Source organism: Meles meles, chromosome 3 (assembly GCF_922984935.1).
Source record: "Meles meles chromosome 3, mMelMel3.1 paternal haplotype, whole genome shotgun sequence".
Lineage (NCBI taxonomy): Eukaryota > Metazoa > Chordata > Mammalia > Carnivora > Mustelidae > Meles > Meles meles.
Window position 1 is genome coordinate 62,719,155 of NC_060068.1, and position 20,499 is coordinate 62,739,653.

At 38.7% G+C, this 20,499-nt stretch overlaps 1 protein-coding gene across 3 annotated transcripts in view; it reads right to left on the minus strand.

The window, feature by feature from the left end:
• The window catches only part of ERAP2 (endoplasmic reticulum aminopeptidase 2), a 39,229-nt gene that overhangs the window by 1,612 nt on the left and 17,118 nt on the right, over nucleotides 1-20,499 (minus strand). For all 3 annotated transcript variants that reach the window (XM_046000909.1, XM_046000908.1, XM_046000907.1), the window contains 12 exons: nucleotides 18,203-18,316; nucleotides 17,026-17,157; nucleotides 16,652-16,783; nucleotides 13,638-13,703; nucleotides 12,224-12,399; nucleotides 9,987-10,066; nucleotides 8,619-8,802; nucleotides 4,418-4,574; nucleotides 3,765-3,949; nucleotides 2,991-3,152; nucleotides 2,318-2,458; nucleotides 226-307 (listed from right to left, as the gene is read on the minus strand). In XM_046000909.1, coding sequence (XP_045856865.1) covers nucleotides 226-307; nucleotides 2,318-2,458; nucleotides 2,991-3,152; nucleotides 3,765-3,949; nucleotides 4,418-4,574; nucleotides 8,619-8,802; nucleotides 9,987-10,066; nucleotides 12,224-12,399; nucleotides 13,638-13,703; nucleotides 16,652-16,783; nucleotides 17,026-17,157; nucleotides 18,203-18,316 — 1,611 coding nt within the window. The remainder of the gene's footprint in view (nucleotides 1-225; nucleotides 308-2,317; nucleotides 2,459-2,990; nucleotides 3,153-3,764; nucleotides 3,950-4,417; nucleotides 4,575-8,618; nucleotides 8,803-9,986; nucleotides 10,067-12,223; nucleotides 12,400-13,637; nucleotides 13,704-16,651; nucleotides 16,784-17,025; nucleotides 17,158-18,202; nucleotides 18,317-20,499) is intronic.

The window sequence follows — 20,499 nt, forward strand, 5'->3', positions numbered from 1 at the left end:
AGGACTCATCTCTGAAGTCTAAGTTTCATTTTGAATGTTATGAACACCTGTGTTTTAAGAGAGTCCAGTCCTGTCCCTTCCATTTACTGGCTAAGTAACATTGGACAAACTACTCATTTTCTTTTAATAAAATGAGAACTTTACACCAGATTATATCTAAGTTCACTTTCATTTTTACAACTTGAATATTTATTTTTAAGTTGTTAACAGAAGAGAGTCACAAACCTCTTGCAGCTCATCCTTGGAAGAGAAGTGAGATGTTGGACCAAGGATGATCATTCTCATAGCAAATGAGCCCAAGTCAAACCTGAAAATGAGAAGGAAACCCACAGATTTAAGTAATAGGAATACTGACCTTATCTTTATGTTTTTAAAATATAGAACATTAATAACTATATGATAAACTTGTGCAATACATATATTCTATTAATTACCCTAAGAATAACTCATTCATCCAGTAACATCCCAAAGCTATTCAAGACTATTTAGGAACTGGGGACGCCTGGGTGGCTCAGTTAGTTGGGCAACTGCCTTCAGCTTGGGTCATGATCCCGGAGTCCCAGGATGGAGTCCCGCATCGGGTTCCCAGATCCATGGGGAGTCTGCTTCTCCCTCTGACCTTCTCCCCTCCCATGCTCTCTCAATCTCACGCTCTCTCTCTCTCAAATAAATAAAAATCTTAAAAAATATATTTTAAGAGACTTTTTAAGAACTGTGACAATCTTATTCAGTAGTGTTTGTGTTTAAATTTATGTTTATGCTTAAAGCAGCATTCTCTATTTTTTTTTATCATACACTCTATTGGTAAAGATTTTTTGCTGAAGAACTTCCCAATATACGTATTTTTATTTATGTATTACATACATGTACTATGTTATAGGTTCAACAGAAAGTGTAATAGCATAAGGACTTATATATGTAGTGAGATGTTCTCCTTGCACTCTCATGTACTATCTTGCACACTTCCCCATCCCATTTTGGGGATCCACTGCTTTCTATACACTGTATTTTGTGGGGGCCAATGTTATTCGGTTAAACTCTTCATTTCTAGCCCCAGAATTCATCCTTCACCCCAGTGTTGTCTATAGAGAATTTATAGCATAAGTCAAAGGGATTTGTGCTAAAGAGCAGAGCACAGATACATCCCAGAAATGATTCCAAGTCTAGACTGCGCACATGGTCAGGCACGAGGGTCATTGCCAGTGACAAAGGAAATCTATGGCATTGCAGAAAAAGTCTGATCATATCAGGAGAGGGAACTGATAGTCAAGCAAACGACCCAACCAATGATTCCAGTGATCTTTGAGGAAATACACACACACACATTTAATATATACATATATAATGTGTATATATATACACACATATATATAATAAAAATATACATTTTTTTAAAGCAGTTTCTGTTTGGTCCCATGTGAATGTCAAACTCCTTAAAAGCCTGGGAGGGGGTGAAAAAGTTCTTTTTGCTTACACAAGATTGTGGGGACTCTGAGTCCTTCATGGCTAACAAATGAGAAGGAAGAGGAACCAGGGGTGACTGAAATCAAAGATATTTAACTGACACTAAAATAAACAGAGCAGACTACACAGGTCTCAGATTCTGGATATTTTCCATATAGTTTGTAAGTGACATTTTAGTTTTGGATAAGGAATAGCTGAGCACCTTAGCAGGGATTTATTGTGAGAGAAAGCACTCCCATCCTACACCTTCCACTGAAGTCTAATCATTATTGGTTCTTTCTGAGGGATATTTTAGGGCCAAGAGCATGCTGGAGTGAACTGGTTCTCCCAGGGGTTGAAACCCTAGAAAAGATGCAGAACTGATGACGTTTTAAAGAGGGGGTGTCTCCCAAAACACTTCTGATCAGATTTTTTTGATCACCTCTAAGCTCTCCACTGAGCCACTTCCACAGGGGAACTGAGGGTGAGGATTAGCATTCATCAAAATTCCTGAAACTCTCCATGAACAAAGCAGGCGGAATGTGTTCGATGCACTATACATGGATTCCTTGGATTCTTCTGGGCTGGTGAGGAAGCTAGGAGGACCGTGGTGGCCCAGGAGTTCTTCTTTGCCTGGGATGAGTGAGAGAAATCTCTTTCCCACTCACTTCTCACTCCTCTCTTCACACCCCTCTCCTCACACCTGGACAGAGTAATTCAGGCTATTAAATTTTCAAACGAATAGAGTTCATCAAACTATTTGGGTAGAAATAGGATCATTTATGTGCTTTGGGGGACATATCATTGTACTTGGTTTCTGGTAACTGAGTCATCGAGGTAGAAGAACACACACTGGATGTAAAAGAATACCAACTTTTTTAGGAGATGGGTCCAATTTTCTCTTAAAAAATTCCAGGCTAATTGCTGCCCCTTTGGATTTCTGGCGATCACATAAAGAAGAGTGGACAACTCCTGTGTCTTGATGACCTCTCCTTCCAGTCCTAGTTCAATTAATCTGAAGAAATAAAGACCATTTGACTTCTCATAGCCTTTGTCACATAATGGAAATTAGCTCAAGTTATCAATATATTAAGAGTAGAAGAGAAAGAGGCATGATAAAATTATAATTTACCAAAACCAATAATAAATTCCTTACTAATATTTTTAATGTTCTGGCTAAACTTTTCATTTTTTTCTGGCAGTAATTTTATTCACTTATCATTTCAAAGAACTTAATTAGCATCTTCCACAACATCTTATACACAAGAATGCATTCTTGTGTTCATTTTTCTCCAAGGTTTTGAAAGTAAAATGTAGCTATTTGTCCAATATTGGTCACCTGATTAATAACTAGGAATATCTGTTTTGATCATTTGCATTTTGTCCATATGTATTTTTCAGAAGTAAATTCAAAGCAAATCAAATTTTGATTCTATTCTTTTATGACTTTGAAGTTGGTGGTCAATATTTTGGAGACTTCATTGGATTTTTATCAGTTTACTTTTAACAAGTTTAACAGTTTACTTTTAACAAATTAATGCACTTACTTTTTTAACTTTTCCTGATGTTGGCTGGTTGACAATGCATACAGAATTTTCTTTTTTTCAGCACCTGACATGGACAGTCCATATTGCTCCAAAAGGTAATTCCAACCTATTGTTGTGTGAGCACCCACAGAATACACGACCTCTAAAACATCCGATGGAATGCTGTAGTATGAGGAACAAAGTGAAGGAAAAAGTCCTATGAAACAGCCGTAATCCCTGTGATCGCTGGGCATCTTCCTGATTGTAATAAACACCAGAATCCATTTTGCCACCACATACACACTTTTGATGCCCCAAGTCATCGGTTTCCCATCAAATATGAAATTTGGGGTCAAATTTCGGGTCTGTGGTATTGGGTAATGAAGAAATAGACTTTTTAAAAAGGTAAACTCTCTTTAAAAAAAAGTTCTAACAACTGATTGCTGCTGTTTTGACTGCTTGTACATTTCACATTGCTTTTTATCTTTAAAAGACATCACTTTCAGAGCTTGGGCAACCCCCCCCCCCCCCAAATGCCTTCTACCTTCTGGCAATCTTTCTGTCACCATGCCAATGGTATTAGCCCTCTCACTAAAGGGACCTAAATCTTACTTCGAGCACTTACAAATGCTAGCATGAAACAAGGGTTTGTAATTCCCAGCATGGCTTTCCCCTACCATCCCCCCTACCCCACACCATCTTCACTGAAAGGTTTCAGATCTAATGTCTTGCTTGATCAAAGACTTTTGCATCAAAGTGAAAGGAACAAAGAACAGGACAGATGTCTAGGTTTACTTTAATTTTCCACTGGATTCCATCCACTGAGAGAAGAGTTCAGTTGCCTTCTGGATGCAAGGAGCATGGTTCAGGTAACAGGCCAGTTTTAGGATGGTCAATCGAAGCATCCTGTCCCAGACAGAGCCCTTGTCACTCCAGCTTTGCCTGTCAATCACTGGCTTAAAATACCGGAGAATGTAATGCTGCGGAAAGAACAGGATGATTTACAGAGAGGCTAAATTTAGTACTTAACACATCTCTTACCCACCAAAAAGGATCAACTCTAAACTGCCTGCATGAATCTTGCCCAAACACAGAACTATGTGGTTTTGTATTTTCTCCTTGTTTTCTGGGCCCCACCTACCATATTTAAACAGAGTTTTTGCATTAAAAATAGGGTTTAATTTCCTATCTGAGGGGAGAATATCAACTGACAAAAGATAAAATCACATTTAGGAGGAATATTTTGCTCACGATCCTGATAGGATCTTCTTAGGTTGGTGATAACAAGAAACGAGGGACTTCCAACCACTCAGTGCGGTTGACCGTGCCATCAGCCAGTTCCCTCGGCTTCTTAAAGATTTATCCCCAGGAGTTCACACAAACAGACCAAGTCTCACCCATCCTCCAGACACTCTCCACTTAGTGAATTTCCTGGAAGTGATACAAACCTTGAGGTTTTCTGTGACATCTGAAACATTCCTTCTCTCCATCATGTGGTAAAACAGCTCTAAGTATTCCAGACCTTTGAGAAGTGCGGGAATGCTTGCTTCATGTTGGAGATAGCGAGTCAGGTCAAGGGCTTTGTCTAGGGTCAACCTTCCTGCACTGAAGGATGAAACGAGTTGTTGGTTGTTTGTACATAACTTACAGTTCTTACATAACTTACAGTTCTTACTATTCTTTTTTTTTTAAGATTTTATTTATTTCACAGACAGAGATCACAAGTAGTCAGAGAGGCAGGCAGAGAGAGAGAGAGAGGAGGAAGCAGGCTCCCTGCTGAGCAGAGAGCCCCATGTGGGGCTCGATCCCAGGACCCTGGGATCATGACCTGAGCCAAAGGCAGAGGCTTTAACCCACTGAGCCACCCAGGAGCCCCAGTTCTTACTATTCTTAATATTAACACAAATACGATCTAGTGAGCAATGAGAGGAGCAGTTCAGTCAGACCACTGGGTTTAAGTCCTAGATCTGCCACTGACTAGTTCTATGATCTTGGGCAAATTACCTGATCTTTCCCGGCCTCAGTTATATCCCTTATACATGAAGGTAACAGTAGTATCTTGTGGTGTTGTAAGGATTAAGTGACTTCATTCACACAGAGTGCTTAGAGTCATTCCTCACACACGGTAAGAGATTTATAAAGGAAATATTAGCTAATATTAATATTTAGTACCAAATAATAGCAAGGTTTTCACATGTTGGGTCATTCTCTAATGGTTTCGCTTGTGGATCTGAATTGTTCCTGCAAGTGAATTTGGAACTTTGAGGACAGGGGCTCTGTCTTTCCTTTTTTTAATGTCCCTCCTAGAGCCTAACAGAGAAGTAGTGCTTATTGTGAGGAGGACAAAAAAGGTACTTCCATCTTTTTTTAGAATCTAATTAGATTCCAAAGTTATATGGCTTCTCTGTATCTTATTTTAATGAAAAGAGCAAACAACAAAACTGTTATTCTGACTACCAAACATTAGGGCCTCTTCTGCAGAGGAAATAAACCATTATATTGTCATTTTTGCAAAGTGGTTCTCACATGTGTTTCTGACAGAACTTGTGTCTGCAGTGGTCTGTAAGCTATTACTGCCAGCATTCAACTCCCAGATTAAGCATAATAGTCTGATATGGAAACAGATTCAAGAACAAAAGACGTTTCTGTTGAATATTTTATTAGCATAATGCTCTACCTTCTTTCGGTTTTTAAATGTTCAATTCTTATGGAAAAAAAGGAAACTGAAACTAGCAAGAAGTGAAATTAAGAAGAACCAACTTTGGTGACTTTTCTTAAACACAATTATATACTGCTTTCAAACAGACTTATGGAAAAGTTTCCACAGTTTTTGTCTGAAGACGGAGGGCTGAACCATATGCACTATGATTCTATGCTTTGCTGTATTTTTTAGTGTATTTATCTATGAAACATCACGATTCCTTCCCTCGTGTGTTACTGTCATGCTGTACAGTGTAGCTGATACCCTAGAGGATCAGCAACAGGAAAAACTAGGTAAAATATTCCAGGGTCGCAATTTAAAAAAGGGTGTTGAAAAAAAATAAAAAATAAAAAAGGGTGTTGAACACAAAAATTACTTTATATTAATCCTGTTTTTTCTTATTTGGTCATGCCTAATTTGTTTCTTACTAAAACAAACACCATTATTTACTTTTATACTTATCTACTCAAAAAAAATCAATCTTAACATTCATTTAAGAGGATTACTTTTCTTTTTATGTAACTATTGTTTAATAAAAAGCCAGCTCCTCACCACCAATCATCACATAAAATGTTACCTGAATGTTGATTCAGCTTATAAATAAACACACATATGAGCTTATACTTTAGCCCAACAGAAAAAAAATCTGTATCTTATTAGTACACAATTCTATACTTATGAGTATACTGTTTCATCTATTTGGTACCTTTGTGAAATAAAACTATATTTCTGAAGAGCTAATTTGGGTGTGGGACTAAAAGGAACAAATAGTTTTTCTGTAAAGAATTTAAAGTTGTCATTTCAATTCCATTCAACCCAGATGAGATTCAAGTGTTAAGTTATACTTAATTAATATGAAAATGCAATTAAAATAAATATCCATTCCTTGGCCAAATTCTGTCTTCAGACTAACTATGATCGCTGATTACTTCTTTTAACTCTTAAATAGATATTTTATAAAGCAGGGAAGATGCGATAAATATTAAGGGAGAGTAGCAAGTAAAAATACTTCGATCTAGTATGAGAGTTTTAAATTGTTTCCTTATTGACCTAGTTTTATGATAAAGTTAATATAAACAAATTATGAAAGAGTTGGAAATTAGAGAGGGAAGGAAACAAGCCTCATAATTTCACTACACATCACATTCACTAATAGCATTATGGAATATTTCCTCCTCTCTTCCCCCCCCACTTTTAGCTATTAATTTTTTTTATATAGTTGCAAATATAATAATACACAAATTCAGATTCTTCTTTTATCCACCTTCACATTATTTCAACTGCATTTCTGTGCTGTTGCTTCATCTTCCTCTTCAAAACAGGAAAATTGTTTTAAACAGTTTTTATTAAATAATACTAATACTACTAATAGTTAACATTTATTGAACTGTGCTTAGCACTTTATTGGCATTATCTTATGCAATCCTTGAAACAGCCCTTTATATTACATATTATTATTTAAATCTGGAATTTTAAAGACTAGAGAAGTTCTAAAGACTAGAAAATTTAGGTTTAAAATGTTTAAATAATTTGCCCAAGGTCAAAGAAGAATTGAAGAGGTAATACTTGAAGTCATCTATTTTAAACCAAAATTTATATCCTTAACTACATTAACTTGGCCACCTCGTCAAGAAATACTGTTTTTCCCCTGATTCATTAATAACTGTAGGGTTCCTTCTGCTAAACTTAGACAACCCATAAATTTATTGGCAGAAAGAACAAAAGAGATTTTGCAACTATTTGAAAGATTGGTTTTCACTGTTAAATTGTCAATATTCTTCAGTGTTCCCATTCCTACATTTTTAACTTATCTTCTCTGCAATCTACTCCGAGCTTCTCCTTTCTCCAGACAGACCTCCTTCAATGAACCGTGGCTTACTTCTCAGCTAGTCTATCATGTAACCATCCCCACAGTTGTGGGATGGCCACATTCCTGGCCCATCCTGACTTCAATGTGCTCTGCTACAAGTGTTCCTGAGACATGAGCTGAGGATTAAACTTCAATCTCTCCTTTTCTCCTTACTAGAGAATTCTGCTGTTGTACAGAGAAGCTTCTCCTGAGAAATGTCCTGCTGGTTACTCTCACTCAATTTGACCTAGATAAACATCTGAAAGGAAATAATATGTCACACTGAATAAAATGAATATAGTAATTCTCAGAATAGGAAAAGCTTATAATGCACATTATTATACCTGACTCCTAATTTTTTTCCATTGGGGACCTTGTGACCTGACTTATTCTACATATTTTTCTGCTGATGGTAAATGAGAAAAGAAAGAAAACACTTTGTCTTTCCAGGAAAGTCTAAGGAGGAATAAACATAAGGAGCCAATTTCTCCTTCATTTCCCTTTCAATTTCATATTGATTTCTTCAGTGTGAACCAAGTAACAAATGGATTGTGCACTAGATTTAACATTTAAAATCATAAAGGTTAAGACTATATTACACTTTTTTTGTTCAACAGATTACATAGGTATTTGGTGAAACAGCAAGCTACTCACCTAAATTTTGAATCTGTAGTCAAAAGCTTAAATGCTTAGAGGGTCCACCCTAAGTGACTGAAACAGGTCACTCATGTACCATCTGGGACTTGGGTGCATGGGACAGTAAAAGTCTTGCTTTAAGAAGGACCCGTCCACTGCATCCTCCTCTATGTGGGAATGAAGGTCCACAGTTGCCACATCTTCTCACGTTCAAAAGAGACTCCAGAAGTCAGAATTTGTACATAAATTTCCCCACATTTTAAAATGTCAGATTACATGTTTAAATACTGTATTGGTCAAAACACCTTATCAGTAGATAAGCTTTGGTCTAGTGGCCAGTATTTGACCTTCATTCAGATCCATCGCATACGAATGAACAATACTGAATGTTTGATTTTAAAATCTATCATATCTGGTTATGAATAACTTATTTCCTGTGAAATGGAATGAAATTTTGCATTACCTTACTAGCTGAAATGCATCATGAATCAGACCTACTCTGTCCTTGGGTCTGAGAAGTGTGTGGTTCTGATTCAGCTGTGTGATTAGTTGGTCCCATCCGTGCCCCTCATAGTGAACAATGTAGTAGCCATTTGAGTCCACGTTGAATTTCACCCAGCTGGTCTTTTCAGATAATTCCAGAGTATCTAGGAGGAGAAAATTGGCATAGGGTTTTATTAACAATATACATACCAGGAACATCTCCAAAACTGTTAGTTCTCATGCTATTACTAATTAATCAGTAGGAAGACAAAGTTTTGGAAGAATCATTATGATATTCATTTTCACAGTCTACTGAATGGGTTTTTTTTGGTGAATCATGGTCTTGTTAAATTAATAAATAAGTACATTTGTTCTCAAAAGCAGTCTCTGCAGGTCTAAGAGGCCTAGTTAATCAGATAATAAGCATGATTGGAATTTTACTTATTTGTGGCCTTGTTACTGGTCATTGCAATATGTGTATGTAGATAGATGATCCATTTGTCTAGTCCTCATTTTGGATGAAATAAAGATTCCAGGTTGAACATGACATTACGATGGAAATCCTCTCATATTTCAGTGAGGTATTCAAAAGTGAAATTAAAATTATGTTATGTATTTTAAAATGATAAACATTATACTATGTCATAAAAATAACATTATCATAATCTCTCAATAGATCTGTGAGACTTAGTCCTCATTCAAAATAAGATGAGAGAATTGAAGCTCAGGGGGAGTAAAGAAATTTTCTGAGGGTCACACATCTAATAGGTGACATAGTAAGGAGTTGAACCCAGAGCCAATTCATTCCAAATTCATTCCAATACATATTTTTGCCTTGTGGCATAAGAGTTGGGTTAGTAGTTTCTAAGAGATATAAGACAGAAAGCCCTCATTTCCTGATATAAATACAAACCTATCTCTGAATGCTAAAAGCACAAGAAAACTTCCCACCTAATAGAAAATTCAAATTTTCCAACGAAAGAGTTCTTTTAGTAATTAATAAATGGAGAAATGAGGACTTCCCTGGACATAAATCTTTTATTTTGAAATTTCCTTACAGTAACTTTCCTCCACATAGCCCAGAACATGTTTTTTTTTTTTTTTTTAAGATTTTATTTATTTATTCTGACAGAGAAAGATCACAAGCAGGCAGAGAGGCAGGCAGAGAGAGAGGAGGAAGCAGGCTCCCTGCCGAGCAGAGAGCCTGATGCGGGACTCGATCCCAGGACCCTGAGATCATGACCTGAGCCGAAGGCAGCGGCTTTTTACCCACTGAGCCACCCAGGCGCCCCCCAGAACATGTTTAATTTCAGAATTGAAACACATATTTGGCTAATGAGTTCATTACCTGTCCTTGATTTTAGAACATGTCTATGGATCACATTAGAGGAACTCGTGGTGTAGGTCAATGGAATATGCCACAGGTACCTGCATCAGAAGATGGAGATGGTTACAGACTAAACGAATGCCCTTTTAATGTTCACATTGTCAGACTCAGATCGGTTGTAAAAGGCACTTAACGGCCCATCTTTCACACCACCAGGGGCCCTATAAATGTTATAGGCTAAGACTTACAGATCCTTGAGTGTGCAAAAATTCTTCCATACAATTATAGAGGTGCAGGCACTATATATACCTGGTTGAGTTTGCCACAATTATCTGTGCCATTGTTGTCCAAATCTCATACCATAAATTCTGCTGATTGTTTTCTTCTAAGCAAGAGAAAAAAAAAAATCCAGTCTTCTTTTCATATTTCCAAAAATTCTGGCAGCCTGATATTAATTCAAACAACCAAAGAAAACTTCAAGAAAAGCCTCAAGAGATAAAGATCTGACCTCAGAATGATTTCCACTTATCCTTTTGTTCAACACAGCTACCCACACCCCACCCCGGCAACTGGTAAGTAACTGTAAGTAGTCCCAAGGCCGCAATCTAGGATCTGCTGATCAGTCAAGTCCAGAAAAGCCAATGGATTGGAGGAAAAGACCAATTTCAATGATACTTTGGTTACTTCTCAGTGGTCCTACTATGATAAATAACAGAAATTGGCTGGTGTATTTTTGACTTGCTAGCTGGTTCTACAATTCCTCTATCGCCATCAAGCCATATTAGCTATAGTAATCTTGTACATATAAAATCAAGTCCTTGAAAATACCAACAGGTGTAAAACAGAAAGAGGAATAATTGAGGATGTACCTATTAGTCTTCAGAAAAATATAAAACAATGAAAGAAACAGCATACGTAGACTTTAATCTAGTAAAGTGTCAGAAGGGATAATCTACCTGCTAACCGGTAAAGTATTGATAATTAACAAAGCAATTGAAAAATTTATACAAAAAGGTAAAAACAGACACATAGATATTGCCAAGATTTAACAGAATGATCTGAATTGACCTTGCCTCCAGAAGGAAAGGAATTTTTTCCAGATAAACATAGCTGGAAGTAAAAAAGAGGGAAAGTAGCATTTCATGAGTTTGAATAAGCATGAATCAGATGATAATAATTTTATAAGAATCATCTAAATACAGAGGAAAAATACAGATCATTGTAGTAGACATTTGTTACTCTGGCCCATCCACAGCATTGAACTCCCTCGTGACAGTTTGGTAAGTTACAAAAGTGTGAATCCTGACTTCCCAGGAATGAATCAACATTAAATTTTTCAGGTTGTGTTGTCAAGATATGAATTGTTTTAAGCTCTCTGAGGTTCAGACTTCAGAAGGTCATATGGAAAAATGAAATGCGTAGATAGAGAAGTGGCATAAAAGTTGCTGTTGGATTGGAAATGGGCAACTGACCAAATAGAAGAGAAAAACAGTATATTGTCTGTGTTAAAGACCTTGAATTTGCTTCTGATTGTCAGAAAAATCCTAGAATTGTTATGAGACAGATACATCCCTAGAAAAAGAAATAACAATAAGAGCCAGAACCATTCCACTTGTATTATTTCATTTAAAATTGACCTCATTCATCTTACGGATGGAACTAATAGATCAGAGAAATGTGGACAGTGTTGTGTTTCTTGATTTTAGTAAAGCCTTGAACGCGGCTTCTTGGGATAGGCTGGTGAAGGAGATATGACAGTATGTTTCACTGGATTCACTTTCATTACTACCAAGACACAGCATATGTTTTAAGACAACCCATTTACAGTCAGTTACTGAAAAACCTAAGGCCACAGGAGGTTGAATTCACAGGATTCACAGGAATGTAATTCACCACTAAGGGATATATTTTCCCTTCTGATAGGATGTAGAACTGTCGTAACAATTTCTATGTATGCGCTAGTCACCCAACCTTTGAGGCCCCAGAAATCTAGGATGGAAAAGAGTGGGGCATATTTGAACAGAACTCTGCATCAGAGCCCAGCGGTGGCTGCAGAATTACCAAGAGCACTAGGGCGCAGTAACGCTGTCTGGGGCCCCGCCTGAAGCTCTCTCAGTCTGTTATCAAGGCTGGGTCAGGCCTCTGATTCCTGTGTGGAAAGTGCATCCACCACGTTGCCCAAGAAACTAAAGAAAGCTCATGAAACAAGGAGCAAGCGGAGACGCAGTGACCTAGGCGAACCGAAGAAAAGCAGCCACCTTTCCTGCAGGGCCCTCCATTCAGGGTCTTCTCTGGAAACCCCGCTCAGGAAGCGCTCCTGCTGCAGCCTGAGGGAACGCCCTTCTCGTGTGATCACCACCAGGGGAATTCCTTTCTGCAGAGTCCAGGTCGCCATCATCTCCTTGAGCTCCGCGCTTTCCTCCCGGAAGGCGAGCTGAAATGACAAGTGACTTCAGTGACTCCAGACGGAGGAGAGAAGCCCAGGAGCGCAGAAATGCACATCACCTTGGATGGCGGAAGCAAGGCTTGAGGAGAAAGAGGGGAGGCCTCGGGCTGTCAGCTCGGGGCTGGGACTGGATCCGGGCTGCCCCAGCGCTGCCCTCTGCAAGCTGACTGAAGGAGGGATGAATGCGGCAGCGAGAGAGTTAACACGGGGTGGCAAAAGCCCCAGAGGAAGGCCTTGCTCTAGACTGGAGCTCCCTCCTGCTCCATTGCAAACCAAAAACCCAGAAAACAAAACAGAACAAAAACACCTCTCCATTTTAAGGACAGTGGGGTGGAGGTGTTTCAGAGAGAAATGTCTATCTTTAGGGGAGCTTTAAATACTCCAAAAGAACTGTATTACATCAATAGATGTCTACTGAATGGAGAACAAAACCTCTAGCTTCCTAGCTTCTCCCATGGATTTCTGATCACTGGATCATGCCAAATGAATCTTCCTTTAAAAACTACAATTTATGGGATTCCTGTGCCTCTTCTTAAAAAGAGTTCCTCTTTTCTTCCACGGTGACTTTTCTTTCTTCCGTACTAAAGTGTTCCACGAACTTCCCAGAAGTAAACAAAAAGCCAGGGGCCTCAAGAAAACCATTCACCCTTTTTCCAGACCTAACATATTTGGTTTGGCATTTTCCTGAGCCTGGAGGGTGCCAAGACAGCACTAACCAGGCAGAGGAATTCTGAGGGGAGATATTTTTAGCTAGCAGTGGGGTTGTGGGAAAGCTGAATTGTAACAAAAATATAGTAGTAACAGCATCATCCCCCTAAGAGGCCTGAACATTCCTTTTTCAGTCAACTTTGTTTCAAGGAAAACTGTGGAAGTCTCTTCGTTTCCAGTTATTTAAAGGGACAGTTGATGGGGCGCCTGGGTGGCCCAGTCAGTTAAATGTCCAACTCTTGCTTTCAGCTCAGGTCAGGATCTCATGGGTCAGGGGAGCAGATGGAGCCCATGTCAGGCTCCCCCCAACTCAAGGAGCTGCTTGAAGAGTCTCTCCCTCTGCCGCCCCCCACTCTAGCATCCTCCCTCCCTCTCTCTCTCTCTCTCTCAAATAAATAAATAAATAAATAAATAAATAAGTCTTTTTAAAGAAAAGGGAGAGTTGGGCTCCTCTATATAATCACTTCGGATCATGTGACACCCCAGATCTCTTCTACTCTAAGTTTTTTTATACTTACTGTATTGCTTGTCATCTTGGAATCGGAATAACAAAATTCACCCGATGTAAAATCACCTAGACAATTCTATAAAACAAGAATGGAAGAACACTGCCATTTGGGTACTGATAGTTGGCTGAATATGCATATTAGACATGAATACAGACACTTAATAGCATAGCTATATGAAAATTTAATTGCTCCAGACATGGTATGGAGCATAGTAACTCATGAGAATGTGGGGGGGGGGGAAGCATCTTGGTAGTGATCATAGGAAAAGTTATTTACATACATAAAACAAAAAGTAATTTTTGTGGATTTCCTATGGTTGCTGCAAAGGCGCCTTTTTTTTTCCGTTTTCATGAACTGTTATGTTCCTTACCATGTATATCTAGATCAATTAAATTTTTATATACACACACACACATATATTTCAAGTTTTCTAAAGAAGAACAATGTAGTAGAATGATTGTTGTAAAAATTAATTCGTTTGTTGAATTTTTCTTTCTTTTTTCTCTTTCCCTTGGGCAAGTCGTACTTTATTCTTTTATTGTGCGTGCTGCTCATGCCCCTATTTAGCATTTAGGCAACTGTGTCTAGTATTAAACTTCTCCTATCATATCACAAATCCCTTGACTGAGGAGGGGAAATGCCTTTGCTTACCTGGGCATTCCTAATGACTATCACAGTAACAAGAGAATAATAAACTTTGAATTCAGAATTAAAATGAGACCTAAGAAAATCAACAACTTGTCATCAATGCTTAAATAACTAAAACTTAATGCTTAAGGGGAACTGTAAATGGAAAAATAACACATACACTTTCTAAGGCTCTCAAATGCTTTTAAATGATTTTATGAAAAATAACAACAAAGAATTCCTCTAATTCCCAAGTTACTATTGACACGTATTAGAAATGATGTTATGTGACATGGTGTTGAGTAAGATATTATCATTTCATACCACTGTTTCAATTGGCATCAGAAAGTGGCCAACTAGACCTGAGGACCTTTAGGAAAAGGTTAGATGGGAGACTTTCCTGATAACTAGGAAGAAGCTGTGAAGTTATTAAGAAAATGAATACTGAACTTGGAATCAGAAGATAGATCTCAGATACTGACCCCATCATTGCATGTGGATATATAACCTTGCACCAATTTCTCCCTCAATATTACTTTTTCCACCTATAAAATGGGGCAAGAATGCCTACCTTACCTTCTTGAGATGGCTAATAAGCATGATGTGACTAAAATTAACATAGAAATATTCACAGTTGGCCTAAAAGAATCCTGCAATTCTTGGCCAAATTTCTCCTCTAATAACCCCCTGATACCCACTATGCACACCAAGGATATATTGTTCCTTGTTGAAGAAAGGCAAGGTTGATGTCCACACACACACAGCTAAGGAGAGGGAGAAAGTGAGGAATGGGAAAGAAAAACAACACGAGGCTTGTTGAGAAGCTTAGGAGGACTCTGGAGAGTGAACATCTAGATTTTCAGCAGGAGGTGATGGAAATGGATAAAGACATTTATATAGGTTATACTAAGGACTCAAATGAGATGATGCACTTGAAATATCTTTTTAAACTATTAAGTGTTATATAAATATTGAACAATATTGTGACTGTCCCTGTCACAGACAGAAGAGAGGACCTCTTCTGTCTACAATGGCTTAGGGTTTGTCTATCTCTATGCGTAAGCCTGCCAGTCCAATACATCTAAAAAAGATCGTTTTTCTCACAGTTGAAAATTTAAGAGTATTTTAATAATTATTAGAATCATCTGAGCCAACTACATATCTTCTTCATTTTACCTATCATACTACATGAATCCCAATAACAAAAGAGATCAAGTGTTCTCATTAGCAATCAACTGTTCATTAATCACAACGCTAGATGCCCTGGCACCTAGAATAGATATGATTCTTGTCCTTTTTTTTTTTTAAGATTTTTTTTTATTTACTTGACAGAGAGAGAGATCACAAGTAGGCAGAGAGGCAGGCAGAGAGAGGGGGAAGCAGGCTCCCCACTGAGCAGAGAGCCCAATGTGGGGCTCGATCCCAGGACCCTGAGATCATGACCTGAGCTGAAGGCAGAGGCTAAACCCACTGAGCCACCCAGGTGCCCCGATATGATTCTTGTTCTTAGGCAAATTTTATTATTATTACTATTGTTATTATTAAACTATTATAAGCTATTAAAAGACGACATCACGGTGGGGGATAGATTCGTAAACGCACTTCTAGGTATTGAGCATAGGCAAACCACTGGGGCGCCTGGATGGCTCAGTTGTTAAGCGGCTGTCTTCAGCTGGGGTCATGATCCCAGGGTCTGGGATCAAGCTCCACATGGGGCTCTCTGCCTGGCGGGAAGCATGCCTCTCCCACTGTGCCTGCTTGTGTTCCCCCTCTCACCGTGTCTCTCTCTGCCAAATAAATAAATAAAATCTTAAAAAAAAGAAAAGAAAAGAAAGGCAAACCATTGAAGGGTGGAGTAGTCTGTAAGGAGAAGGTAAATTCTCAGCTAGAACTCAAAAGATGGATGGCATTTGAATTATTGGCAAGAAGAAAGGGTCCCCAGATAGCGAGGACCCTTGAAACAAAGACGTGATGACGTAAGGATTGAGCAGGATTTCTTCCTACGAGGGAGGAAATGTGTCTCACGCAATGGAGAACATGCTGGACACTAACGTTGAAAAAGTAGAGTTCAACCTTAAAATTGGGGCAGAGAAGTTTAGATGTTCATGGCGGGAATTACAAAGTCATTAAAGATTTTGGAAAATGAGGAGATAAAAGTATTGGGTTAACCTTAGAAGGGAACCAAACAAAAGGGCACCAGATACCAAAGGCCTGTGACTACCCCAGTGTGGATGGCATCTGATTCCAAAGAACGTGCTGCCTCTGATACACCCGACAGTGTAGAAAGCGGAATACATGTCGGTTGACTGACAATACAACTATTTATAAACCTTCATGATTAGTCTATTACATTTTAGGTTTACCAGCAGTCTACTGTTCCCCAGCATATGACTTACATTTGACAGACTGTTCCACAAATCATCATTTTTAGCATTTCCATAACTGAACGTCTTTAAGTAGTGAATAATTCCTTTGCGGAATTTCTCCTCATTCAGAAAATCCTTGAGCATATTTAAAATACAAGCTCCCTGAAAAGAAAGAAAGAAAGAAAGACAAAAAACAAAAAGAAGAAGATAAAGAAAACGATAGTATGATTTGTTTTTAAAGGGAGCTTAAACTGTACGGAACATGTATAGTGTCTGAAAACGGAACGTCAAATACAACAAAAGTATAACCAGTGGTGGGAACCAGCAATCAGTAAGTTCAACGGCTGATCTTACAAGCCTCATGACATTTCTCCTGAAACCAGAGTTCCCACAGCATTTACTACCTTGTTATAGGAAACGGAGTCAAACATTTCTGCTATCTGCGTGGGAGTTTCTGCTTGATTGGAGATAGGAGGGGATGAATTTAATGAATCTTTTTTAATTACTGCAAAACACACGTCTGAAAAAGCGTCATCCTAGAGAGGGAAGAAAATGTTTTCACTTTGAATTTGACACTTTCAAAGCAGTAGAAAACACAGTAGGCTTATGAAGACAATCGTAGAAATAGTCATTATTTCTCACAATTGATTGTAAGGTTCTTTCCCCTTGTATAGTCCCCTGTCACCAATTCTCTACTTCATAAAGGCAAAAATCCAACATTCCTTCAGACATTGTTTGAACGTGTACCACAAACCAGGCCCTTGGATACAGAAATAAAATGGTTCCCATTTGGTGAACACTTGCTATGTGCCAGGAACTTATCTGTGATCCCTTCAACACCCTGTAAAGTAGATGCATTACGTGCTTTTTACAAGTGAGAATATATGAAGCTTTGGGACTCCACCATGGACTCAACCCATAGCAAATAAGAATACACTGACCTGGGTGGCTCAGTGGGTTAAGCCTCTGCCTTTGGCTCAGGTCACGATCCCAGGGTCCTGGGATCGAGCCCCACATCGGGCTCCCTGCTCAGCGGGGATCCTGCTTCTCCCCACACCTCTCTGCCTGCCTCTCTGCCTACTTGTGATCTGTCTGTCAAATAAATAAATAAAATCTTTAAAAAAGAAGAAGAAGAAGAAGAAGACACTGACTCTGAATCCATGACTGTCTGTACCATGCTGGACCAAATGCCTACCCAAAGAGCTAAGTAAACATTACAAACCACCTTGTTATGTAGTGTTCAGACTCTTTATGTCTAAAGAAAAAGACATGTTTGGAAAAAGTCTTTTCATATATTTTAGGGAAGTGAATAGGCAGGCCTTTTGAAAATTCTAGAAGAGTGTGCCCAATTATGCTTAATTTTCAGGTTACATGCCAAGAACTCTCCGGAGGATCTTTAGCCACAAGCCCCGTCTCATCCTACATCATTGTTCATGGACAGTGACTTTCTTTCCTCTCCTCTCACATACACAGCTGTATGTTTGTGCTATTTGAGCTCTCTGACCATAGATTTCTGGGTGAGAGATTTATGTTATGGGCTGAATTGTATATGTGGTATGGCATACAAAATTGTAAACTTACAGAATGTAGCTCTGGATATGTGGCATTAACAGAGACGAGTTCCATGTATGTGGCAAAACCTTCATTGAGCCAAATATCATTCCACCATTCCATTGTAACCAGGTTGCCAAACCACTAGGAAGTAGAGACGCAGTGTTACTAGAAGTTAAACAAATACTGGGGTTCCTGGGTGGCTCAGGGGGTTGAGCATGGGACTCCTGACTGCAGCTCAGATCAAGATCTCAGAGTTGTGAGAAGGAGCCCTGAATTATCCCCTCCTCTGTTCTCAGTGAGGAGTCTGAGATTTTCCCTCTGCCTCTCCCTTTACCCCTCCCCCAGGCTCATGCACATGCTCTCTCTCTCTCTCCCCCCCTTTAAATAAATAAGCAAATCTTAAAAAAAGAAATTAAACCAATATTAAAAAATTATTAACTAGCAAAAAAATATAATGCATGCTGACATCCTTCTTTCAGGTGGTTAAGGCCTTTCCTCTCTCCATTGCCCTTTTCTCTCTGTACAACTTCCTTCTACTGACTGCTTTGCCTTCTCTTCTCATCACCACGTTTTTGTTTCTTGTTTACTTTTCTTTGTGTCCTTATTGTCTCCAACTCTCCAACTTCCATTTTATCCTCCCAACATTTCTTAGCTATTAGATTTTATCAAGAAAAAGATACACAATCTTACCTCATCCTTGATTTATGGTGATGGTCTTAGGAGAGATCTAAACCAAAATATCTTTGGTGAAGTCACTTCTTTATATTAAGTAGCAAATATTTGCTTTATATTTAAGTAGCAAATATTTCAAATTCTTACAAATTCGTTTAAGACCCTTGGATTGCTACATAGTATTACTGATGAGGAAATTTAGTTGTTAACTTTTTCTCTGACTTCTTCCAGGGATTAACCTAGACACTAAAGTGAATAAAGTTCTGAGATTTTAAATATATAAAAATAAAATTAACAGGATGCCACAAGGAAAGCTAAACAGCAATTTACCTTTGACCTATATTTGATCTGTAACACTGTTTTTAAGTATTACTACTTTTTCACATACTTTTGTAATTTATTTGGCCTAAATGCCTAGTACTATCCATCTAGTTTATCTGTTTCAGGATTGCAATCTCCAGAGAGTTGGAAAATTAAACAAAAAGATTCCAAGATTCAGGGACACCTGGGTGGCTCAGATGTTTAGGCATCTGCCTTCAGCTCAGGTCATGATCCCAGGGTACTGGGATTGAGCTCCACATTGGGCTCTCTGTTCAGTGGGGAGCCTGCTTCCCTCTCGTTCTCTGCACCTGCCTCTCTGCCTACTTGTGATCTCTCCCTCTCTCTCTCTGTCAAATAAATAAATAAATAAACTTTTAAAAAATGGATAAATAAAATCTTTAAAAAAAAGATTCTAAGATTCAGAAAAGACTTCTTATAGTTACAGCTATATAGCTTCCAGAAACTGTTTAAGCTCTATTTCTTTTCTGCCAACCCTCACGTCATTTTGCAAGTGGGCACCAATCTTCCTGAGAGCATCTGTGAAAATGGACGGGAGGTGTTTCCTTAATTGGAGAAATGATGAATATGAAAAATCCAAGTTGAGCTCTTTTTGATACTTGACCAGTTAGTAAGAGTGGTTTATTCATTCATTCAATAAATATCTTTTGAGAACCCACTACATAACTGGCAACGTGCCATATGTTAGAAATAGAAAGATGTATACAATACAGCCTCTGCCCCAATACAAATGATGGAGGGCAACCGATAGATAAATGCAGTAAAACGGTATGGTGCCATGATCAAGCCTGTACAAAGGGTAGAGAAGATTCCAGGAGTTAAAAATAAGTTCTTTTGGGGAGAGTGTGTAAGTTAGTAAATGATTCATTTCCTGCCTCTTACAAGGGGTCTCAGGTATGTTGAGAATAGTGTGTGCTCTAGGCAGATTAAATAGCAAGAGCAAAAGCATAGAGGAGCGGCACAACCTGGCACATTGGGAAATGGAAAATAGTCTAGGATGGCCAAAGCTTACGGTGTGGGTAAGAGATGAGGCTGGAGAGGTGGAGAAGGGCTTCATCTTGGGCCCCCGGTATGCTATGCTATGGACACTTGGCTCACTCAGTTGTCACCGGGAGTCTTTGTCGGAGTGAATGGGTCATAGGGAGATCAATGGGGGAGACAAAAGAGTCGAGACAAAAATTCCACTGCTGCCTGCCCCTTCAGCCTTGGATTGTGTATCTCTGTGAAAGAGAAGCTGCAAAAGTGAAGGCCAGAGCAGCCTCAGAGGTAGAGTTCTCCAACCATTTCCCTAGGAACATTCAGTAGAAAGATTA